This window comes from Perna viridis, chromosome 10, assembly GCF_037379345.1.
Source record: "Perna viridis isolate PV_CMFRI_1.1 ecotype Kerala chromosome 10, ASM3737934v1, whole genome shotgun sequence".
Taxonomy (NCBI): Eukaryota; Metazoa; Mollusca; class Bivalvia; order Mytilida; family Mytilidae; genus Perna; species Perna viridis.
Window position 1 is genome coordinate 37,659,484 of NC_142454.1, and position 25,451 is coordinate 37,684,934.

Sequence of the window (25,451 nt, forward strand, 5' to 3'; positions counted from 1 at the left end):
ACTGCCGGTTACGCATGCGTATACGTGTTACGATAGTACGATGAAAACGACAAACCAATGAACGCAAACTAGAATGTTGTCATATTTATTGCCAATCTGCGTTTCATGACAAAAAGAACTTTCAGGGGAACGACACTATTTGATTGGTAAATACTTTTAATGTCTGTATAGTGCTTGCACCCATAAGTGCACATTCCACCTGCTGCTTCAACACTTCTGTCGTACTGGTCCCCTCTCACTTTTGTTGATTATGGACATGTCACATGGTGACATGGTGCATGCCCCGGGGTACCTGGTAGAAAAAAATTACAGGAGTGTTCTTTCGATGGTTTAAACACTGATCCCATTCCAGACAGGTTTTGTTGGAGCAATATTATTCGAAACATACCCCATAAACATGGGACTGGGACTCAGTGGGAGACCGTCAAGTGGGTGAAATTTTATACAGACCCCTTGCCAGAGGAACATATGAATGATGCACAGAATCTTCCAGTAAAACTTATTTTTGTATTGTTTTTGTCAAATAAATCACTTCTCATTCCAGATAAACTTAATAATATGAGAAGGACATATGCCTTCAGTGTGAGCAGAGCATTTAGTAAGTTCCCTTTAGATAAAATGGGTTTCATATCATTTACCTTTATCTCCTGGATATAGTTGAAATATTGCTGCTTAGACTTAAAAAAAAAACAAAAATCAATCAATCATCCTGGCTTAATTTGGTTTAGAATAATTTCCTCAGTGGGAGCCTATAAAAGATATTCCAAGTATTTTGTCATACAGTTTTGGAATCTGCAAAGATCATGTACATTATAGGATTTTTGGAAAATGTTCTAGGAGTTCTGATCAAATAAACTTTTTGAAACGTTTCGTCTAGCAGGTGTTTTGACTACATTATTTCATGGATAGAGATGTAGTGTTTATCTTTGATGAAAGTTTCTCAAGTGATTTCTGGACAAATTTTTATACATTTAAGAGCGACTTTCGGACGCTTATTAATATACACCCCATTCTAGAGTGTCTTATCTGACCCCTTCCAAGACAAGGTGATAAAATAGTACCCCATTTTAGACTATTCAGCTGAATAGGAATCCCATTTGGCAGAACATACCTGGTACCATCTACATGTATATAGTGAGTAACCCTTCCAGGGGGACATACATGTACACATTTGTAGTGTGTGGTTGGCTATACCTACCCCTCCCCAAAACCAAACGGTTTATAGTTTTTCACACACTATGGTTTCCATCATAATGTGATACCTATTAAATGATACATGAGTATGTACAAAATGTGTAAATTGTAAGCGAGCCAAACTCTAGTGCTTGTACTGTAGTCAGCAGTGTTTAAATGAGATTTATTGAGGTGTTTTTTTACAACCTACTTTTTCTAAACAGAACATATTGTCTGTCCTCACACTGCACTATAACTAAAAAAATCACAATCAATGATTTCAAAGTTACTCTTTGCATTGTTCTTTTGAGCTCCCTTTAAATTTTTATTTTAAAATTATAGATTTTTTGCATGGAGTTGTACATGTACATATAGTATGTAACTAACAAAAAAACACTACATTTCATGTACAGTACATTTGTACATACACTGTATATACTTTACATGCACTTTTTATGAGCAACTCAGCGGTTGTTTTTAGAAAAGCAGAGGACGCTTACCCTACCGGTGCACCTGGTCCATGCTCCCAGTTTTTAGTGGAGTCCGAGTTGCTCATTTACTTTTGTTACTTTGTATGTATGATTTTAGTTACTTTATGTTCTTTGTTGTGTATGTCTGTTTTCCATGTCTGGTCTTTGTCCCTGGATTACATTCTTTTGATTACTGCTATAACCTTGGTTCCCTTGATTACTCTTGCATGAAATGTAGTGTTTTCTTGTATTTGGCCAATAACTAAACAGCATTTATATTTATATGTATATATATTTATTGAAACATGAAAATATTAGGAAATTTTCATGTAAGAGTTCTCTGCATACCCTTAAACTTAAGTTATTCCTTATAAGTTATTCATTGTTTTGAAAATTTAAACCACAATAAAAATGTATGTGGACTTTAGAAAACACCCATGAAACATTAACAATACCATCTACATCACAGGCTGTATAGGAAAGCCTTTGCTTTTCTGAAGGATTTTCCATGGGGCAAATTGTATTGTACATGTATTACATGTTACATACTATATACTGTGAAACCTGTCTAAACCAAACCTCAAATAAGCCAAAAATTTCTGTTCAAACCAGACATATTATGAGTAACTTCAAATCAATTTGAACATATTTATACCCCACACAATGAAGTTTCAAAGGTTTTAATGTTTTTAATCTGTCCGTCAGTCCATCTTCAGTTTTTCCAGACATTTTTCAAATGCTTACAGATATTGACATGAATTTTAGTATATGAATTCACCATGAGAAGTTACAAGACAAGTGTGAAGTCGGTTTTGCTACAATGATTTTTACCAAAATTACGGGCCTACATTTGTAGAACTTAACTAAATTCACAGAAATAACCGTTTTTCAGACTTTTTTCTAAACGCTTGCAGATTATGACATGATTTTTGGTGTAAAAGTTCACCATGATAAATTACAGGTCAAGTGTATGTTTTGTTCCGTTATGATGATATTTACTTTGGATTAACTAAAACAAAGAAATCAGAGTTTGGAGTTTGAAACTACCATTCTGAAGAAGAGAATTTAGTAAGAAGATAAAGGTCTAAAGCCTGAAAAGCACTCTTATTCCTTTTTTTTATGGGGTCCTTCTACGTGTATTTCTCTTACGAACAAATTTACTTGAGTATCCAACATTGGGACACGTGGGGTATGTGAGCGCACTCACTAAGGTTGTTTAATTTTAACCTATGAGCATTATCAGGATGACCATTTCACCTTTGTTACCAAGGAGCATGAGCTGTGGTTGATATTTTTGAAGATCAGTTGTAGCTGGAGTTCATTGAGCTAAGAGATGGTTTAATGATCTCACAATCGACCATTGAACGTCTGACCATGAATCAGATTAAAGACTCATTGACTTAAATTTATCACTTATTTACTTTATTGTGATAACTACATATAAAATCATTTCAAGGTAGCGTTGATTTTAAATATACTGCATGGACTACCTATATAAATGCAAGTACATGTAAAGTGCATTTTCTTGCCTCATGTTTTATGATGGTTCTTGACAAAACATGCTTGAAGGATACATAATGTGTATATTTTGGTATATTTACATTGTATGGATAAATTGAAATGTTGAAAATATTGCAATTGCATAAAGTAAGTTCATAACATGTATAAAAACATTTTTTTTCAATATAGAAAACAATTACTGGAAGTAAACAGTTCAACTTCATGTTTAGTCTCTTGTAAATAAAGTCAATCTAAAATAAAATGTTTGCTTTTTGCAGGCAACAAACTGGCCCTTTTACTTCAACACTAGATTTCTTGTTTGCAGTACCTGTGCTTTTGTCTCTTCGAAGCATTTTTATTGTCAATTGTCATAATTATTTTTGTTGAAATTTGTTAGCAAGTCAGGGGTTGAAAATTCCTAAAGCCTGACGCCCTGGACTAAAAAAATTGCACCTCGGACTTGCCGTTTTCCAATGAAATAAGTCCGTCAGCATGGCGAATGTAAAAAATAAAAAACCCTTTTTTGAAAGATTTTGTTGTCATTATTTGGACCATGTATCTCGATCTATTCCCTAACCTATGAATACTATAACTTTATTTTTAGAATGGGTATTCACTAGATCGATCTATTGATTAGTCATCCTCCAGTCAGAATCACACCTGCACTTGATCATACACATTTTTTGACATACTACAAATTTTATAAATCAAGCGCTGGAATGATGAAGATCAAATTTCGTTGATAAACTTTTGAGGAAAATATTGTTGCTCAATTACAATATCATGGTTAAAAAAATGCAGAAATGTAAAGTTGATGACAAGGCATCCGACCTGGAGACGGAATCAATTGACACTGTGTCTTCTTCCCTGCAAACATAGAATTATACATAAGAATATCAGATAACAAAATTGCATTTATATCAGTTGGGACTTGACACAACATTGTTCAGGCTTAGCGTACAAAAGATGAAAAGTCCAGGGCTCAGGTCTTCCCAAAAAAATTGTCAACCCGTGCAAGTGCAATGTATTGTTTAAAATTTATAAGCAAATATGTACATGTATCTGTTTGACAAAGCAATTTTAACATGCATGGCCACAAATCTTAAATACATATGTGTATGTCTAAAATAAGTTAATGATGCATTTTTGAAAGTGTACAGTATTTATTTTTATGCAGATCAGTTAGAAATATTTTAACTTTCTTTTTAAGCATGCGACTATAAATACATATAATTTTAGTGATTTCTGAAGATTTTTTCAGCTACTTTGATATGATGTGCTCAAGATTTCTTTTGTTACAAATTAAGAACTGTACCTGAAGTTTCATCATAGTATGTACAATGTACATTCAATTGCATGCATGTACATTCATACATTTCAAGTAATCAGTTTTGAAAAGTATTTTTAAGTAAACAGAATTACATCATTTAACCAGACATACAATGTACAATCCAAAGTCTATTGTTAACACTTGTTCTCTATTTGAAACCACTCATCGTTTAAAATTTACATTGAAACCTGGCTAACAGGAGATGATGTTTACAATTTTATTTTTTGAACCTTGTCCTGATAAGTTGATGAAAATTCTACTTGCCCAAATTGAAATCTAGGTTGTCCTTAAGGAGGTAGGCCTAGGGTAAAAGAAATAACTCTTGAAATCAGTGATATGTTTGTATCACATTCAATTTCAACAGAGCTTATCAAGCTTTCATTTGAAACAGAATGAAATCAATCCAAGTTACTTTGATGTTTATATGAGATTAATGTTAAATGTCCAATGATTTGTAAGAGTTATGTCCCTTACCTTAGGTTCACCTCCATAGTAAATGAATGTTGAAAAATGACTAAAATATGCTTCACAGTCCTCCAGGCAAATATGATTTACTTGTCTGAATGATAATTGTACTGGTCCCGGGCAATAACGTCATACCCCTGTCTAAACCAACCTCTGTTTGGACTGAAGGATTTGTTAGGGTAAGGTTGACAGGGATTGAATTTCAGAATTTTTTCCACTAGCTAAATTTAGCAAATACTGAAATTTCCACTTGCTAAATTTCATTTTTTGGGATATTTCTGGACTTTACCTATATGACATATAGAATTCCACTTGCAAATTTTAGCAAGTGAGCCAATATGGTCATAAAATGTTAAGAGTAGGCACAGGAATACTTTTTAATAGGGTAGATAGGGTAGCAGAAAACAGACATTATATATTTTTTGCTTACATGAAGGGACTTAACATGTGATAGTGATTAACCCAGGGTTCAGTTCTAAAAGGTTTCACTGTAAAATGCTAAACCTAATCCTTTTGTATGATACAGCTTAAATATGATGAACAATATTCTATTCATAATGCACCGTGACATCATAACGTATGTTTGTACTGCAAACATTGAACATACATGTACATGAATATTTGAACTGTAAACTAATGCACTGATTACAGACTGAATTCTATATGATATATTGTGCATGTTAGACGCTAAGGTTGCTCGCACGCATGATACCCACGTACATACACACGATAGACGTATGCTCATATTTCGCGTTGAAACGCATGATAGACAAACGAGGAAAAATAATAATATTGACATATAATGAAGACAGAAAAAATAGAAAATAAAATTAATGAAATTATATTAATTAATAATAGCAAAAAATAACAGTTAATCAAGGAAATAATCAAAGTATAAAAATAAACAAATGCATCTATCGTGCATTTAAACAAACTCAAAACGATGTGTAAACGCACAATAAACGATGCACAAACGCTAAAAATGGGAAACTTGAATGTCTCAAGGAGTGTATGTAATGTAGTCACAATTATAATATTTAGGAACATTAGTATTTTAAAAGTACACTGTACTGTACAAAATGTACATGTACATTTGACCATGTACATGTACTTTACCTAACATGAGAGTGACTGATTAGAAATATGCATGTAGTATGACAGCTTCAGCATGATTGTACATTGTGTACAACTAGTACAATACTGTTGTCTATTAAAGTTTCCCTTTATGGTATTGATACCATTTTGCTTCAGTGTTATATGAAGTGTTATGATCTAGTTTTCTACATGTATAAAAACTCAATATGAGGTCAGGATTATGTATATTCATCTAAGTCTATGCAGGCTTCCTGGTAGGCTTGTACTTTTACCTTTTTAAGATTTTAAAAGATTTTTATGAAAGATGAAAAATGCACATACCGTATTTTGGTGTGTATAGTGCACATTTATGTATTGTGTGCAGTGCAATTTTGAATGTCTAAAGTTTTTTAGACTAAGGTTGCAGTAAAATTTTGTAAGACACAAAAATTGATATTTTGCACTTGATCGGTAAATTTATTTACCTTAATGCGTTATTTCCTATGAAAATGTGAAGGAAAGAAACTTCCATGCAGACTAAAACATCATGTAAACATCAGTAGCTAAATAAATTGGATAATTTTAATTTCGAAGCATGATAAAATTGACACAGGATGTATGAAATGGATTAAACAAAATTGAAAGTCAGGAAAATCAGACATTTCCGGTTTTGGTTGTAACTCAAGTTTCAAAATTTTTCATTTAAAAACATACTTTTAAGAAAGAAAATTGTAAGAAACAACCAAAATAAGTATCAGAATAATCATTTTCAGCTGTAAAACCATTTGATAAGGAGGGTTTGACAAAAAAGGAATGAGTTACTTTTTGGTTTTTAGTTGTTTCATATTATTTTCTAACCATTCTTCATAGAAGGAAATATTGTACAACCTTTGTTTGAAACATTTTGGTTTTAGATAAGTTTTGAAGACCTCATGATCAGTGTAAAGAACTACATATCCTCACATACCATTACATAATTAGGATGAGAATAGCATTTTTATCGTAATTTGTACATCACATCTGTGCCCAGTTTATAGTTATTGTAGTGTGTTTGATCATTTGCAGAAGGTAAAGTCCATTTACACACATAATTCCTGACAGCAAAGAAAAAAATACAGTTGTCTCTTGATCTTTCCATTTCTTATTTTTTCCCAATTTTATTTTTGCGAGGAAAAATTTCCAATTGTTTGAATGGGGGACCCAGTTGAAAAAAGTCAAAATCATCCCTGGGCTAGTCATTGAGTATTTTGAAGGGAAGGACTGCAAACATGTGTATACAATGTACATTGTACACGTGAGCAATGTACTTTGTCAGTGTTGAACTAAAGTAGGTTATGTATAGCAAAGGATTAAATTGCGAAGCAGAAATTTATTTTCCTGTCCTTATATTGCCATTGGTCAAAATATTGAAAAAAAATTTACGTTCAGCCGCACACAATCAGGTTCCATTAATTTTGAACAAAGTTTATAAGTACATGTAACTTGTTTTTGGCAAAAAGTTCCTTTATGTTACATTTTAGGACTCAATCAGTTATTGGACATGCATGCACAGTTGAATAAAAAGAATGGATGTCTTCTGTCTAAATGGTGTACACAAAAGTACAAAATGTACATGTTTATTTATGTTTAGTACTCTTCCTTATGAAATACATGTACTGGTATTTTTTGTTATGAAAAAGCCCTCAAGTTGTAGACATTTAAACAAGTGGAAAATTACAGATATACATTTGTACATACCATAAATTTGATTTAACCGTGAAATGTAATTTAATTCTTTTAGAAGTACCTGTAATATACGCACTAGTGCTTGAACTAGCTTATTTCCAGAATCGTTCACTATGTATTACAATTAAGTGGAATATTTTTTTCAAAGAACTGATTTTGTTTCAGTGGAGTGTAATTTTTCATCACTCTGGTAAGATTGATAGCTGTCATCTTTGTTGTTATACTTGAATGGAACCCTTCTGCACTTACTTTTATAGCATACATGTACAAATGTACATGTATGACTGAGACTGGGTCGAAGTGGGTTTCATATTCTGTCTGTGACTCACTGTTCTATACTAGCATGGCATGCACATGCATTTGGGAACCAACTGCTACAGGGTATCATATTTTTGCATGTCATAGGTCTGCAACATACTGTTCTATACTTGCATTGCATTTTTCATCCTGGTGAGGTTGTTGTCTCTTACTTATTCACCATATCCATTCTCTTAATGTGTACATTAGGAAACTGACCAAGACAGGGATTTTCATCTGTGATTTACTATTCTATACATGCATAGCATACATGTACATGTTACATTAGAGGACTGACTGATGACAGGGTTTAATGTTACTGTGGGTCATATTTTTTTCATTTGTGACTCAATTACCGTTCTGTACTAGCATAGCTTAACTGTACATTGTAAGGAACCAACTGAGACAGTATCACTTGGTGTCACATTTTTAATCCTAAACTGTAACCATTGTTCACTTGCTTGAATAGCATATATGTATATACACATGTACATGTATGTACTTGTATTAGAAAAGATGAAAAAATGAATATGATCGATTAACCATGCGAGATATACATGTACATGTAATCAATACCTATTTGATACTCCTTTCTCTTTACATTTGATCTTAATTTGCTTAATTTGCAGATATTCAGTTTGCTGACAGGGATATTCAGAAAAGTTTTTTATAGGTAAAATTTTGTATTTCTGCAGTATTTGTCAAAGCTTATTTATCGTCTGAATATAGCTGAAATATTGCTGCTCGGACATTAAACCCCAACAAACAAACAAACATCAAAGCTTATTTGTTATTTAAGTACTTACATGTACCAACTTAAAATATTACAGTAGTTTGTGTAGACTGTCTGGGACAATGTACATGTATATGTATATGTAATTTCTCTCTCAGGTTATTGTTGTAAAACAAATGTTAGATTTTTTTTAGTTATTGCTTAGAGATGGTTATGACATTAATGCCCAGGTCTGTATTCAGTTGTACAATGGGGGTTTGGGGGGGGAATTACAACAACACCTCTAAATAAAACAGTAAGTTAAAAATGAGCTTACAATGAAGCACTTTTTGTTAAAGTTGGGAAAATTTATCTGATTAACTCCTTTTTGAAATACTCTAAATTTTTCTGGCTATGTGCCTGTTGTGTGTTATGAATGTCTTAACAAGTGCCAGTCTGTTCATGTATCTTTGACCTGGCTTGCTGTGATTCCAGTTACCATGGCAAACATTTCAAAACCTGCCATTGGTCTGTATACATGTGCATGTAACATATAGAAGTTAAAGGGAGGTAATCACTTTAAATGTGCCTACATGTAAGTCTGTTGCATAGTAAAAAACTGACAATGCACGGGTCTATAGTAAATTTACAGTGCTTGAAAAAGAGAAGAGCACATTTCATTGGTCAAAAGTGGCATTCTTAACTTTGAAGTAGCTGAACTTTTTCTTTGGCATCCCCCCAAAAAAGTAAAGGACATTATCAAAAATGGACTCGTATCAAATTAAGTTTCTTATACTTTCAAATAGCCTAGTGTTCATGTGTTTAAACATGTACATTACATATTTATCTTTTTTTTTGTTTTTTTCTGCTTAAATGTCTGTATAGTTCCCATTCAAAGCACCGTGCATAGAGGTGAAAGAAAAAGTTCTTGGCATACCTCCCATTATTGGTTTAGAAAAATTAGAATTCAGATGTTAGGATCAGTTTTACGCAATGTAAATAAACTTATTTATTGGTATTTAAATGTAGCATAGAAGGCGGATTGTAGTAGAAATACTATATTCGGGTACATTTCAAACAAAGAGTCCACCTTTTGAAGTTGTCACCGACTTTTGGAAAAATCCAGACTTTTAAGTTTTTACATGTAATTTATTGCCACTATCTAGAGTCTTCAAATCACAAACTCAAGGTCACCAGTTTCTTTTGAATGTAAGATAACCTATTGTATGGGTAACTCAATGATCTTATAGCCTTAGGTGAAACAACATTTATATGTCGAGTTAATGTGCATTAGGGAGCATACATTTATGGTTAATTTCCTAATAAAGAATTTAATTTAGTTTTTTTAGCCTCTTGCAACCTTACAAGTACAAAAGGGGGTTTAAATTTAAATAGCTTGGGGTGCAAATTGACAAATTGAAGTAGGGTACATTGCATTGTTTATACATGTACATGTAGTTGCCATTATTATTCAAGATCCATACAATTGTCCAATTGTACTTTTTTACCAGTTAAGAAATTTTTATGAAAAAGAGGTTGTCCTTTGGCCGGTGAGTAATTTCTCATAATCCTTATTTAAGAGAACAATTAAGTACAATGACCTTCATTGACTTAAATGGGTAAGAATTTGTGTTATAAACAGATACAAGTAAATGTATTGCGTAAAAATGGAAAATGAAAGACAAATAAGGAAGTTGCAGTTGTCAAGGAAGGAAAGACAGTGATTCAAATCTTTGAACAAACAATGGATTCAGCATCAAGTGTCCTGGTTGTTTTGTTGGCCAGTAATATAAGATCTGAAACTGTTGGCTGTTAGCCATATTTTTCATATTGACAGATTTTATGAAATTGATGCACGATATCAGGACCGATTATGCAGGTTTGTTATAAGTAAATTAAGTTTGTGAACTCTGTTCTTTACTTATACATGAACATGTACCTGTACAAGTGTACATGTAAACAAAACCTTCCATGTTCATTAAAAGACATAAGAATTGCTTCACTGTAGCACTAGCACTGCATTTTGATCATTTTAAGGGCTGATTAATTTGCTGTATCTTTCCAACTGCCTTCATATATAAAGTCTTTGGTCTGAAAGATTCATCATAAAAAAAAGAAGGTTTTGGTGGGATATACATGTATTGCATTGGTATATGAACTACAGAAAATTTGCCAAATTATTGAAAATAAACATGGTGAAACCTTTTCAGCCAATTCAGGACATGGCCTTAATCATTGATGCAAAGTCACACAATAACTTTGCTATTTTGTCCAAATATGACATATTGAAATGTTAATATGCATTTATTTATTAGCCTTATGGAGTCTACATATGTATATTAGGTGTAAAGGTTTGTTTAGGAATTTAAATTCATTGTTTGTATTATACACTGAAAAGGGTCAGTATTTGGAGTGGTGCTTTGGTAATTCAATAGAATTATTGCCAATATAAAAGGGATTAATTAATTGCTGATTAATGACATTATATACATGTACAGCAATTAGTTTCTACTGTAATTACAAACTGTACTGTACTGTAAGTTGTACACAGTTATTGGTCTGACTGAGTATTAGAAAGTAATTAGAAAGGTACTAACATCTAACTGGAATAGTATACCTACACATTTCTTTTTTTTGGTGATCATTGTACATATGTACTCAGCAGAGAAAATAGTTGGTACACAGTGTACATACTATACAGTAAGTGTGAAAGTACTTTTATTTGTGGGTATCAATTTTCATGGTTAAGGGAAAGACATCAATTTGTATGTTCTTGAATTTGTATAAGTAAAATAAGTTTATACTGCTGGACACTGTGATTGAACAGATTGTACTGATATCCAAAATCTTTTCTTAATTCCAGACTTTATCATAAGTCTAATTCAAAAATAGTGTTTTTTTGAAAGCTATTTTATAGAAGTTTTATGATTAAAAAAAATGTCTTCCATTGGCAGAAAAAGAGGGAACTTTGACCCCAAAAATAGAAAAAAAAAATCAACAGTTTTGCTATGACTTCGCTCACATTTTTATTTGGAAAAATGGTAGACATAACTTGTAAAAAAGTCAGTTTATAGCTCTACCATTGTTTTAAAGGGATGATAGTTTAAATAGTTTCATTATTGTTTCCTGTGGGGAAAAATAACAGCAGTAACTTTCTACCTTCAGTAATGTCACTATTGAATGCCAAACTACTTTGTATAATTCAGTCATGAAGGGAAGCATATACTCACTTTGTTCTTTTTTTTCTTTTTCTTTGTTTTTAAAGATTTATACATGTACATATATGTACCATTAATGATGTCCAAATGTTGGCATTAATGAAAAATATTGGTACATGTTTTAGTAGAATTTAGTACAACTACATACTAGATATGGGAAATTCTAGAAAGGGGATCTATTTATTAATTGGACAAGTTAATTGGTCTGTAATATAAGATAATCATCAAATGATATATTGTCAATTTTCAGTATAGTACACTGCATCATGTTAATATGAATACTTGATTGTGTTTCATTTTATTGATGGGGTTTTGACTATGACAAAAGTACATGTACAGGTACAGGTAGAATATCCTGTAATTGTAATGGAGAGATTTTCACTATTTTGGAGTTTTAATTGACTATTGATAACTCTGTTAGTTATACAATAATAGGTAATTACATGTTACCAGTTAAAACATGTTATATAAACAAGATCTTTTTGTGTTGAGGATTGTATGTGTGTACAGCTGTATGTATGAAAAACATTTTAGGCAGAACATTAATACATTGTATTAATTTATGGATGTAGGATTTAATGTCGGAGTGAAAACATGGTAAAGGACTGATTTGACTGTCTTAATACACTATATATTTTTGGGAAGATGTTTTACTTGTACATACATGTACTTGATTATTTTTTTTATATATTTAGCTTGAATTTTTTCATCATTGGTTGTCAGTATGTACTGGTATAAATTTAAGAAGCATTTTTGTCTCACAAACTTAATTTTTATTAAACATTATCTACATATACAATCTACCAATGTATATGAAGAATGATTTTATCTTGAATATTCAACTCAACAGGTATGGATCCATTGGTGGGGAGTGTTCTGTGGGTTTGGTAATTGAACCCTCCCTTTTTTTTATATTTGTATTTTATTTTGCATACGTTTACAGTAATGGTCAAATGGTGTTCTGAAACCCTCTCCTTATATATTTTTATGCATTACAACCATTTTCTAAAAAAAAACAAATGTGGATCTGTTTATGCTGAATATTTGAACATTGTCCAACTGAGCACTGTAAGACACTTTCTAAGTTATTCTTATGGTAAAAAATGAATACTAAACACTCCTGTGCAAGTTTTCAAGTTATTGTTCTTTTTATATTTTCAGGTTAAACTCAACTGCCAGAATTATTGGATAGACGCCAAGATGATTCCTCAGATTCTGCGATCAGAACGTAACTTATGCTGCCTATTCTTCCTTCTGGTGTTTAGCTACTATATTTCTATGGATATATTATTGTACATTTCAATACAAGACTCGACATTTACCGATCAGACGCGGGGCGAGAGTTATTCAGTATTCCATCCACTCAGTGCTAAACTTGTGATGAGTGATCACACTAATCATTACTTCATGGTTCCAACCACCGAATATTTTGACGAATTGACACGGTTCAGTAAAGTTTTCTTTTTCATTACGCCGAACATGGTGACGATTCTTCACTTCATTCTTGCACTAGTTGCTGCCAAATTTGCGTCATCAGAAAATTTAAGAGATAGGAGAATTGGCGTTTTGATTTATGAATTCCGAATTTGGTTGGACAGTCTTGACGGAGTTATTTATAGAAGTCATGCAAATGACCCAGTATATAAATCTAATAAATCAACTCTGGGTTATTACATGGACACAACCTTAGATGTGTTGGGAGGTTTTGCCTTTAATGTTGGGGTATTGTTTTACTTATTCAAATGTGCGCCACTTGTTAGCAAAGCGCAAGAATACATTCTTCCATGTTGTAAACAGGCTTTGATGCCATTAAGTGAAAATGGAAATGGGAACGGGAATGGTGAAAAATTTGTTAAACCAAGCAAACGATTTATATTTTGGAAGTGTTGGTGTTTCGGGTTCCAGATATTCATTGCCTCTGGTTCCTGGGATAGACGTACTGAACAGATGGGAGAAGTTTTAGAAACAAAACTGAAAAATGATTCTCAAACAGTAAGTTTAGCCCTTCAGTTTTGGTTTGGATGAAAATGGCATGGAAAAGAGCACATAGAATTTATTTTACACCACATATATCTGACTTTATTTGGAATCTTCACATGTATTCTATGCTGCAATCATTCTATCCAATCCAATACTTTAACCAGATGTCTACAAGTGACAAGTCACTGATTTAACCTTAAAGCAACCATTTCTGGTGCATCACAATCAAAACTCTTATTTCAGTGGAAATGATAATTTATGGTGGTAGAGGTATATTGTAATGAACGTGTGTACATAATTGTGTGATTCAGATTAGAAGGGGCCATGCATCTTTTATCACATTCTAAATATAACTGAAAATGTCCCATTAGAATCAGGAACTGTAGAACATGTACATGTAGAATAGTAAAGAATAGTCCATTGAAAATATAGTGTTAGAGAATAGCCTATTCTCAAAATTGTAATGGCAAATCGCACGTCAATGTACAGTTTGTAAATGTACAAAAATGTAAATACAATGTACATGTAGGTTCAGTACACTATGGAGTAATGTCAAATTCTACATGTAAAGTTAAAGGTATTTCACAACTTGTCCTTTATTTGTAACACAGTAATAGGTAGTTAATTAATTATTTAAGGAAAAATTGATTTTCTTTGAGACATTTATTGCTTGATGCAAATATTGTCATTTGGTATTTGTTGTAATATAATAATGAATATTTATTTCAGTTTGACATCATCTAAGGTTTAAATGATACTTGATTGATTTTGAAATTTTAAATGTATTTTTGAACATGTTGGAATGAATGGCCCAAAAGAGCAGGCTTTACAAATATCAAAGTTGGATATAAAGGATCACAGCAGCAGTATTCAATATTTGTCATGGATTTTATTACATAACCAGCTGATTTGCTACATGTACCAAATGTAGTTACAAAATGTCATGGTTTATTCAGTATTTGCTCTTTATGTTCATATACATTCATGTACATGTAGTGCAGACATTTGTACATGAATGTACAGGATGTTTATTTTAATATACAGTAAACCATAATATGTACTTTAGTACATTACTCATTCACAATGAGTACTTGTATATAAATTTTATAAAAAATTGTTTAAACCTACACTGAGTAATATGTACATGTACAATATGTGCATGGTACATACATGTATGTTCAAAAGTACTAACTGGTACATGTATTACACCTTTTGTACATGTGCAAGATGCTTACATGTACATGTATATTATATCTACATGTACAATGTACACTGTACTTGTTTGGTACATTTAAGTTCCAGAAAAATATATGTTAAAATGTACATTGTATAGTATTAAAAGGTTTATCCTACAGTGTATACAAAAGACCATTGTGGTATTCTTATTTTGTATTATTTTCTGCAGGCATTACAGACTTCCATGTTGCATTCGTTCAGTACCTGGTTAGTCATGTATTTATGGAGACTGTGTGATGGACAGTCCATTTTCCAAGTATTCTTGGTTGTCATTTTTATGGATAAAGTTTGGGTAAGATATTCAGAAACTTAACACCACAGAAAGTACAAGACTGAAATGTGGTCCCTTGATATTTTGAATGACTTGAAAAGAAGAAATTTTTCTTCTTTAAACTTCATTCTCAACTGCTGTCACAAAATGTAAATGGAGACAAACTGATTAAATCAATACTTTGTTTTTTTCTGTCATATTAAAGAAAGGGTGGAACAACACTTTCAAATATACCAGTACAATGTACATGTACTATGAAAAAAATATAAGGTACAATATAGCTTTTGCTGGCCGGGTCATTCCTCCTGGTAGGATTTATCTAGGGCTGTAACTAAGTACACGATGTATGGGACAGCTCATCTTGTTTTTATTATGTAGGATAGAGGATCAAATTAAAGATACATGTCACAACAAATCAATATTATTATTAAGTCATAGAATGTGATCCAGCTGTATAGCGAATAGAGTCGTCATGTTCTGGGGATTGTACTTCTCAAAACAGTTTCGGACTTTCCGTAAATGCACAAGAAGAAAATATATTTACATGTACACAACTGTTCATACTTGTATTCTAAAATATGTATTAGAATAATTATGTGTACACATTTTAATCATTTTATGACGAGAAAGTTAACATGTTCATGTAATTTCAAAATGAAATGGTGTGCTTAGTGTATACTTCTTTCTGTACAGTCTGATACTTCATAACATCTTAGATTTCTCAGTTGAAAAATATATCTTGGAAATTGGAACACATATTATATCTGCATTACCTTGGCAAAAAAATTTATGTGAAGTTATTTTACAATTGGAAATGGATTTTTGGACCTATTCTAATATAATGTGCTTCAAAGGTCTTAAGACCACAGCCATTGTAATACTTTGTTCAACATTTAACCAATGTGTGTCTATTACATGTATGTTCATGAGTCTTATTTCTGATGTCATAGATATATGTATGTTTTACCCACCTTGCAACATAGTTTTCTTCCGTAATGGACGTCATTTCATTCAACACATATGATGTATGCTGCTTCTTTTTTTTAAATATAAAGAAATCAGTCCTATTAGAATCCAAATAAATTATGGAAAAATCTCATTATCATTGTTTAACCATGAACTAGCCATTTATGTCAATTTTTAACCCCTATCTAACACTCAGGGTAAAATAATGTAATATAAGTGGCCAGCTGGAGGTAAAATGCAGTTTCCATGATTTATTTCTTCAACAATTTTTGTAAAAAATGCCCATGGAGCCTCAATATATCATTTTTACATTGAAACTTGCAACATAACATACATTTGCAATGTAAAATGCACTATTTCGTAATGTGGGAGAGGTGTGAAGTTTGCACATCTTATATTGAAAATATTTTACAAAATACCATAAAGTATGTGAAATTAGTACATAAAAGTCACATGAACTCATTTTATTTTGTCTTTGTAACATATAAATATGCTGTTTATATTTTTCAGGAGTTTATTAACTTCGTGCAGTACGTCGGTTATGTAGTTTTATTATCTGTGAATGTTATAACAGTCCTTCATATAAACCATGTAAGTAGATGTCTTCATCCAGATAAATAATAGCTTCTCATCATGAGATGGAATACAGAATTTTAAGCCAAAGCATTGAAATCCTTGTAATTTATCTATTGAGATGGGAAAATTTAGGTTGTCAACTAGTAAGAATAGCCTTTGTAAGGCATTGAAATCCTGAAATTAAAATTATTGAGATTGGAGAAATAAAGTTATTCTCATGTCAAAGTGAAAGACACTGTTTCTTTAATGACTGGTTCAGAAATATTTATTCAGAATAGATTTTTTGGATGACATGAAGAGACTTACTGGTTAGAATGTCAATTTCTCCTAGAGTTCAATCTGTCAAGGTTTACTTAGATAATGTTATAAGAGTGGTTTTAATAGCTACCAGCCTGACAAAGAAAAAATTGTGTTGAGAAAGTATGTTTTTTATTTGGGCTTGTAAAACTTATCTACTACAAAATGTACTTACTTTCAAGAAACAGTGTTTAGATACACCATTTTTACACAATAGTTAGGTTATCAAAATACTGTACTTGGGTATCAAGTCTGCCTTTTTAAATGTATGGACTGTTACTCTGATAACTAGCTAGGTAGGAATTCTCAGTGTGGGTAAATAGCTTTGAAAATGGTGTAAGTTTGGTGTAAGAGTTCAATAAAAAAGGAAAAAAATAGCAATTTTGTTAATATTTCCAGTGATTTCCATTGAAAAAAAAATCTTAGTACATTCCAATTTGGGAAAAATGTTGAAATATTAAACAAACTGGTAAATTTGAAAGACAGTTATATTTCATCATACAGCTACCGACATGAATCCCTAAATTGACATTTTTCTAAACAAAAGATGAAAATTAAATGAATTTTGGAGTTTTTTAATAAGTAAAAATAGAAAATAATAACCTTATGTAGTTAGCCCTGACTGGACATATCATATTTAAAAAAAAATCAATAGTAGGATTTAGGGATTTTTAGGGACACAGCCTCACTTTGGCACTTCAGGAGGAAGCCCTAGGGTAAGGGTCACAACTCTTACATATCATTGGAATGTTTGGATTCACTATTTTACATCAATCTAATATAAGCATCAAAGTAACTCACTGATTTCATTCTGTTTCGAAATTTAATATGATACAAACATATCACTGATTTCAAGAGTTATGTCTCTTACCCTAGGTCAACCTCCTTAATTCATGCATAGAAAAATCTCTGTAATTTTACTTCTTGTTTCAGATAAAGTCAGTCATTGGGATGAAATAGTTCATTGACAGATGAATGAGATACAAGAACAGTCTACCTTACCACATATAGAACTGCTTGTGATAACTAGACATGGTCAACTTTCATATTGAATTATCAAAGCAGCATGTTTAAATCAACTCGTCATATTGTGTGAAAGTTGGCGGTGACTGTGATGCAAGAATTACAAATGTATTTTCATTTTGAATTGTGGCGTATCTAATATTATCTCCCTTTATCTGGTATATCTTTTGTAAAAGATTTGGGAATTTCTAGAAGTTATTGCAATTGATATTCAGAATTTATTGCACTATTTATTCAGATATTTTTCAACTTCTTTTATTCAGGAGAAAAAAATTTTCTTGGGTAATACAGATATGTATATCAATATTTTTACCATTTGCAGAAATGGGATTTTTAAACCAAATCTTAAATTGTAAGATGACATTTTAGTTATTGAAAAATAAGAGTAAAATCCACTAACAGAAAGTTCAAAGTTGGCTTAATTTACCGAATATGGCCAAAATCTAAATGTATTTGTTTAAGCACGAATAGCCCATAGAAGATTTTACCTTTATCTTCTCATACTTAAATATTGAAGAAATTTCAAGCTTACTTTTATTGAAAAAGTTTTTTTTTTTTTTTTTTCTGAAAGCAAAAGAGAAGACATGATAAGAGCTAGTTTTGCCCCAGTCTTAAAATCTTAAAACGTACAGTTAATGGTTACAATACCTTGACTATAAACTAAGGTTATATAGAAATTATTTTTAAAATGGTTACTTAGCAACAAAAAAGAAAAGATAATAAAGTTTTGATTCTCTTAATAGAAACTTTTTCGGAATGCATTTAAATTGGCTGGAGTTGGGCTTAAAATGATTTTTTGGTGATAACATGAGAAGGTACCCTGTTTCTATATTTTTTTTTAACATTTGTTTATAGTCAAGGTATGTCTTTGTTGCTTAGCAATAAGAACGGGAACGTAATGACACATGGACCCTCCTTTAAAGAAATCACTTGCCTATTAAAGCATAACATGGTTGTTTTTTTTTCTGGTTTACCCTGTGTGAACAAGAGTTATTCCCCTTTGCCCATGGTGCACTGTCTTTGTATGTTGAGATAGTCAGATATTCATCCATGTATTTGAGAATCATATTCTAGTCTGTCAGATTCTGTCCAATGTAAATACATATAACTTATAGTGAAAGATTTTAGAATTTGTCTATAGAGAATTATTTTAGATTGTGTATTTTATTGTTATTCTGGTATTGTTTTTTTGAAGTTATTAGTTAAGAATAATTGCTTCTTTTTTTTAAAAGCGTGTTGTTAAATTTACACTCAGATATACCGTGAAGATACTTATATTTATGGTTTTGTCAATTTTTCATTACTCAGTGTTCACAATGAACCATACCAGTTGGAACAGTTCATGGGGGAGATTCTCTGCTATTGTTACTGTCTCATTAGGAGATTTTTTTTTACATAAAAGCAAATGTTTGGTTTAAAAATTCAATTATGTAGTAATTTTTACAAAAAAAGATAGTAATTGCCACAAACCACTTTTTTTCATTGATTTTTTTAGATTCTCTCGCCCTCTAAATGAGGGTTAATAGAAATGTAATGAACCAGTAGTCTGAAGCCTTAAACTAGTAAACATGATGTTCGGCCTGTAATAAATTAACTTACAGGCGGGTAATATCTTCACAGTTGAGACCTGTGGATCAAAAAAAGTTTACTGTGAAGACTGATTACTTTCCTTGATTTTGAACCAGTGGATTTTAGTAGTTTTTTAGTTCCTGATGAATACTTTTTAAAATTTATCAGGAAAAACTGACTTTGTTAATGCTGAACTGTGGAAATCACATAAATCAGTACCCCATGAAAAAAAAAATCTTCTACAGCACATTTAGTTATTGAATAAATGTTTACTAAGTTATGCAGTGAAAGATGTTCAATTTACTAGTTGCTATGGTAATTTAATTAAATAGTGCATTTTAAGTACTAAGTTCATACAAAAATCTCACTAAATTCATGTACATTGTACATGTATCATAATTACTAATCATTTTAAAATTTTTCCTTTTGTAGAATTTTGATTAGTTGTGATTTGATGAAGTTGTGTACTTGTACAAATCGTTTTAACTTAGTCAATTCATTGTTTTAATATATCCTCATTTTCTATCATAAACATATTAATTTTCATGGATTCTGTCATGTAAATAAACATGTATCTGCTGTTATCAATTTTCGGAGTTTCAAAATGTGATTAGCCTTATATAGTTTTAAAAATGACTAAAGTAATACTAGTTTTCATGTTGATTTATATGTACCATCTCTGAAAATAGCGAAAATTAGTACACCACGAAAATTAATATGTTAATTGTAAGTAGTCAGTTGTTTGATTAGTTGATCAGTTAATCAATTATTTGTTCACTTAAGTAGCACTCCAGATAAGAATCATGCAAAATGTGATACATGGTTGGAAAGCATACATATCTTTATTATTGATATTTTGTTTAAAATGTTATAGTTAACAGAAAGTAACATGTGGCTTTTTATGTAACCCTTGTTCATAGAAGATAAAAATTACATAGATTATATTGTAGAATTCAAAATTAAGGGAGACAACTCTGTAAATGACATTAAAATTTGATAGGAACTGTTGAATTTTCGATGTGAGTTATTTCCTAAGGGAAGGCAGATTGGAATGAATAATTATACATTTCATCATATAGACCTACGAAGCAACTTATTAATAAAAATAAAAGTATGTATCCTTTTTCGAGTGTATCACATGTGACAGAATTCTTCATGATTCTTACAAAGACTGCTACTTAATTTTATCACTTATTAATGTGTAAGTACATCTTCAAATACATGAACATCTACATCTGTATCACTATATTTTTACCACCAAGTGTAGTCTTTTATAGCTGAAGAACTTGCCGATGGTTTTCATTTCAACGGATTAAAATCTACTTAGCCAGCACCAAAGATATTAATATTCACATAACGAACAACAGGAAAGCTCAAACTACAATGTATTAACAAGTATAATAACTTTCTTGCTCTTACTAAAAAAGAGTTCCATTTTCTGTTTTTATGGCAGAGTGAAGAGTATTTGTGATTAGATGCTAATGAATACACCAGATGATATTATTTTTAGTCAGTGTTCTGAGAAAAAGTTCTTTACAAGTTATGATTTCCAAACTTAATTTGTAGATATATTTATGTAAATATGCATCATTCAGATTAATTTAACTTTTTGTTTTTGTAATAATCAGGCAGAATTTTGAAAATTCATGAACATGCTTGTTGAGTATCATTAATCTGACAGTTCTTGATAGGAAAAAATAATTCACTTGAGTAAATTCCTTATGTGAGAAAGGTAATTTTCCCTGAATTCATTAGCACTGCATATCATTAAAATTTATCATATTTCATCCCCCCCATATAATTAATAAATTATACGGCCAGGTGTCAATTTCACAGAAAGTTGTAAGTGTCAAAGTCAGTACGTTTTACCATCAATGACATTGACAGTGTCAAATTGTATTTTTTTTCTGATCATGTTTTACTCACTGCCTGGTTCTTACTAAAACTTGTTCTTAATCAGAATAATGATAATAACCATTGACAGGGATTTTTTCATTTCATTGCAGGGTATATTCGTCATTCCTTTATTGTTGTGCCAGACCTTTGTATATATGTGTAGTGTCACAGTATATTTTTATGCCATATTTACCTAAGCTTTATTTTGAGATACTGAGTTAGAATACTACAGCTCTTATGAATCTTGTCATTTTCATGTCTCTGTGGTGATAATTTTTTTTAAAAACAAAGCTGCCCCATTTTTTTTTTTTATCAGCTTAACATAGGAATGCATTTACCATGCTGTGTTTCAGAAAATCACTTTAAATTTTGATAAAGAAAATTTCTTCGCCAGTAACTTTGGAAGCCTTCATGAACATGATTTTGCAATTCAGTCACACTTTTACTCCCTTTTTACAGGAGTGACAGGTTAGTCTCATCAATTTTACAGGTTTTATCCCTGTTTTGAGCAGGATTTGCTGTAGTCTGTAAGCAGCTCCTTTAAAATGGTTGTTCATTTTTTTGCTCACTCTCACCACACACAAACTGAAATTAGTAAGATCCACCAGTGCTGTAGTGTAGGCTTTATTTGGTTGGATAACATGTTACTGTAAGCATAATACTTTTCACAAAGTATTATTGTTTTGCTTTTTTTTATTGTAAACAAATATGTATTAAAAGTATAACCTACAAATTAGATATTACAATATGGATAACTAAACCACTTTCCATAACTGCAAACATTTGTATATGTGAAACAGTGAATATGTTAATGTGACTTGAGTCAGTAAAAGTGAATATGCTCACAGTTCATTGTAGCTTTTCTATTTAGAGTTCAGTAATATATATGTTTTGTTATGATTTATTGTTGATTATGAAATAAGCTTTTTGTACAATGGCAATATAATACCATTTACTGTAGTTTGTGTTTTATCATTGATTGTTAAGGGTCAAGCTAGAGTTCAAAGTTCATAATATGGATTGTTAGAATTTCAGATACTACAAATATTGATATAGTTAATGTTTTTTTTGTTTGTTATTGTTTTTTAACTATTGTTTTTAAACATAACACATAAGCCTCAATTTGTATCTTGATTTATCAGGGGATGACTACTGTAAAAGAAGCATTGTTTGTGGGATATCAATTTTCCTGGTTTTTGTGTGCTTTGTAAACTTTAACTATGAAATTAGATTCCAAATGAAATTTCCTATTCATTTATTAGATGGAGTTGTCAAATCCATGAATTCAAGAATCTACCAACTAAAAGGTTTTCCCTAAACCACAAAAATTGGCACCCACAACAAAAGCACTTTCAATATATTTTAATGTTTGGGCAAACTTCTTCACATCTGTGGCAAATGACCCAAAATATTTTCTTGTTGCTATGTTATACTTTACTTTACTTATATATAGTTATCTAAACCATTGCTTCCTTTTATACTTTGTGAATGAGTGAATGACCAAAATGTGGTTATGAGAGCCAAGATTCCAAGGATTTCAAGACTGAATGGAACTTACTCTGTGTAGAAGTTAAATCTCCAAGCATTCTTGGCACAAATAACTATATTTTGGTTATTCGCAATAACTAATTGGATCTCCAAACATTCTTGCCACAAGTAATTAAATTTTGGTTATTCACAAGAACTAATTGGATCTCCAAACATTCTCGCCATGAGTAATTAAATTTTGGTTATTTACAATAAATGGATCTCCAAACATTCTCGCCACCAGTAATTAAATTTTGGTTATTCACAATAACTAAATGGTTACAGGTATCCTATTTACGACATAGATTTTCTCAATAATTAATTGTTATTAATTGGCTTATTGATATACTGAATCACCAGTTACGTCAAATTTAAGATCGTAGAGCGAATATACAGAGATTATTTAACATGAAAATTATTGCAATTTTGAACACATTTTACATGTAAATTAATGCCATTTTTAACACCCGTAACATTGTCAAGTTTGCTGTTATCTGTATAATAATATGGAAGTAATAAACAGCTTTCTGAATACAATAAAAATCAAATAAACTAAATATCAACACAAAAGTTATCTTCTCTACATAGTATATTGATTGAAAGTCTGTTGAAGGTGATATGAACCATGGGCAGATTCAGGGATTTTGGAAAGTGGGTGCCAGGCTGTCTTTTGCACATTTTTGCCCTAATTTAATATAATTTACCAACCTCATTATGTACTCCCCCATGGTCAGCCAATAATGTTTTCTTCTATAACAGTAACCTCAATTTAAAAGAGTTTGTTACTATGAAAATAAGTTTCCAAATCCATTCTATAAGGACTTCATGAATGAAAGCAATATTATTTCTGAGTTTGAAATTTGCACAAATGATGTTTATATCTAAAGTCTGTGCTGTGTTTTGACAGTGTACTACGATTTTTGAGTCAGTCAAATTAAAATTAGACTATTGTTTCATTCGGTCACTGCAGGTAGGATCTATCAACATTCTATTGTATTTTCTGTTCAGACGACCTTTTCAGAGTCCTCTGGTTTTTCCCTTTGAATAATGCTTTCAAAATCATCCAAAATGAATTCTGATTGGCTGATTAGAAAGTTCATTAGAACAGAAAGTAGAATGGAGTATTGTTATATCTACATGCAGTGACTGAATGGAACAATTGATAAGTCTAATTTGATAAGTTTGACGTAATGTGGAAGTATTGTTCATTGATTTTCCAAATTTATGTATGTTTGATGGTTTGACAAAGTATTTTTCATACAGTGTAAATTGTCATACTTGGATGTTACACTAATTTATGGCCAAATTGGGTATTATCTCCCCCGCCTTTTCAAGAGTAGGTATATAAAATTGATCCCATCTTTTAATGTTTAATTCAGTTAAATTTACACAGATGAAAACTCCATTGATAAGGACAATGGTAATTAGGTTAGTATGTCAAAGGTCAAGGTCATTTGTAATTTGGTCATTATAAAGGCCATTTCCCAACGTTTCTGACCAAAAGTAGAGAAATTTGACAGATGTTTCAATTGTATGAAATTCTGATTGATATCAGAAGAAAATATATTCTTATTTTTCATAAAAGGATTTTTTAAGAAGAATCAAATTTCGGGAAAGTACAAACAGCTGTTAGCAACAAAATATCATTTAAATTGCATCTATTGAATTTTGCACTCTTTCACTTGAATGTTTCTCAAGACAGCACTTTTTCAAACATTACAATTTACGGTTTTTATTTTCTAAACCTATTTCTAGCACCTCATTATGCTGTAGTTTGACTTGTAGCTTTTTCAGATGGCCTAATAACAACATTGATTTCACTTGAGCATATAGTTTTTCTGTAAACATTGTACTGAGCAAGTTGGCCCAAGTCCTTTTTAATTTGAAAATAACTTCCTTATTGTTTTGCAAAAACCATGAAGAAATGTGATTCATGGCTAACAGCACAGAAATCTATGATTTTTTTCCTGCTTTTATTTCTATGGTTTTAGGTATTTTATTCAATTTCTTTGTGTATTGTACCTATCTGCCTAACTAAAATGGTATTGCCTTATTTGTTGTGAAGACAAAAGCTTTAAATCATTGTGTCTTCTAAAACTTCTGCTGCATCTATTCATATTAAAAGATTATTTATACACGAATTAAA

The 25,451-nt window shown here is 31.2% G+C and overlaps 1 protein-coding gene across 6 annotated transcripts; it reads left to right on the plus strand.

Annotated features, from left to right (window-relative positions):
• Window positions 1–25,451, plus strand: LOC148605664 (ceramide phosphoethanolamine synthase-like). 6 transcript variants are annotated; one of them, XM_088547859.1, is made up of 6 exons: window positions 18–146; window positions 8,664–8,707; window positions 13,126–13,956; window positions 15,350–15,472; window positions 16,928–17,008; window positions 18,224–25,451. In XM_088547859.1, the coding sequence occupies exons 3-6, from the start codon at window positions 13,165–13,167 to the stop codon at window positions 18,248–18,250; spliced, it is 1,023 nt and encodes a 340-aa protein (XP_088403985.1). In that variant the 5' UTR covers window positions 18–146; window positions 8,664–8,707; window positions 13,126–13,164; the 3' UTR covers window positions 18,251–25,451. The 6 variants fall into 6 exon arrangements, with proteins under 6 accessions (XP_088403986.1, XP_088403985.1, XP_088403987.1 ...); XM_088547860.1 differs by lacking the exon at window positions 8,664–8,707 and having other exon boundaries at window positions 1–146; XM_088547861.1 differs by lacking the exons at window positions 18–146; window positions 8,664–8,707 and adding an exon at window positions 550–598.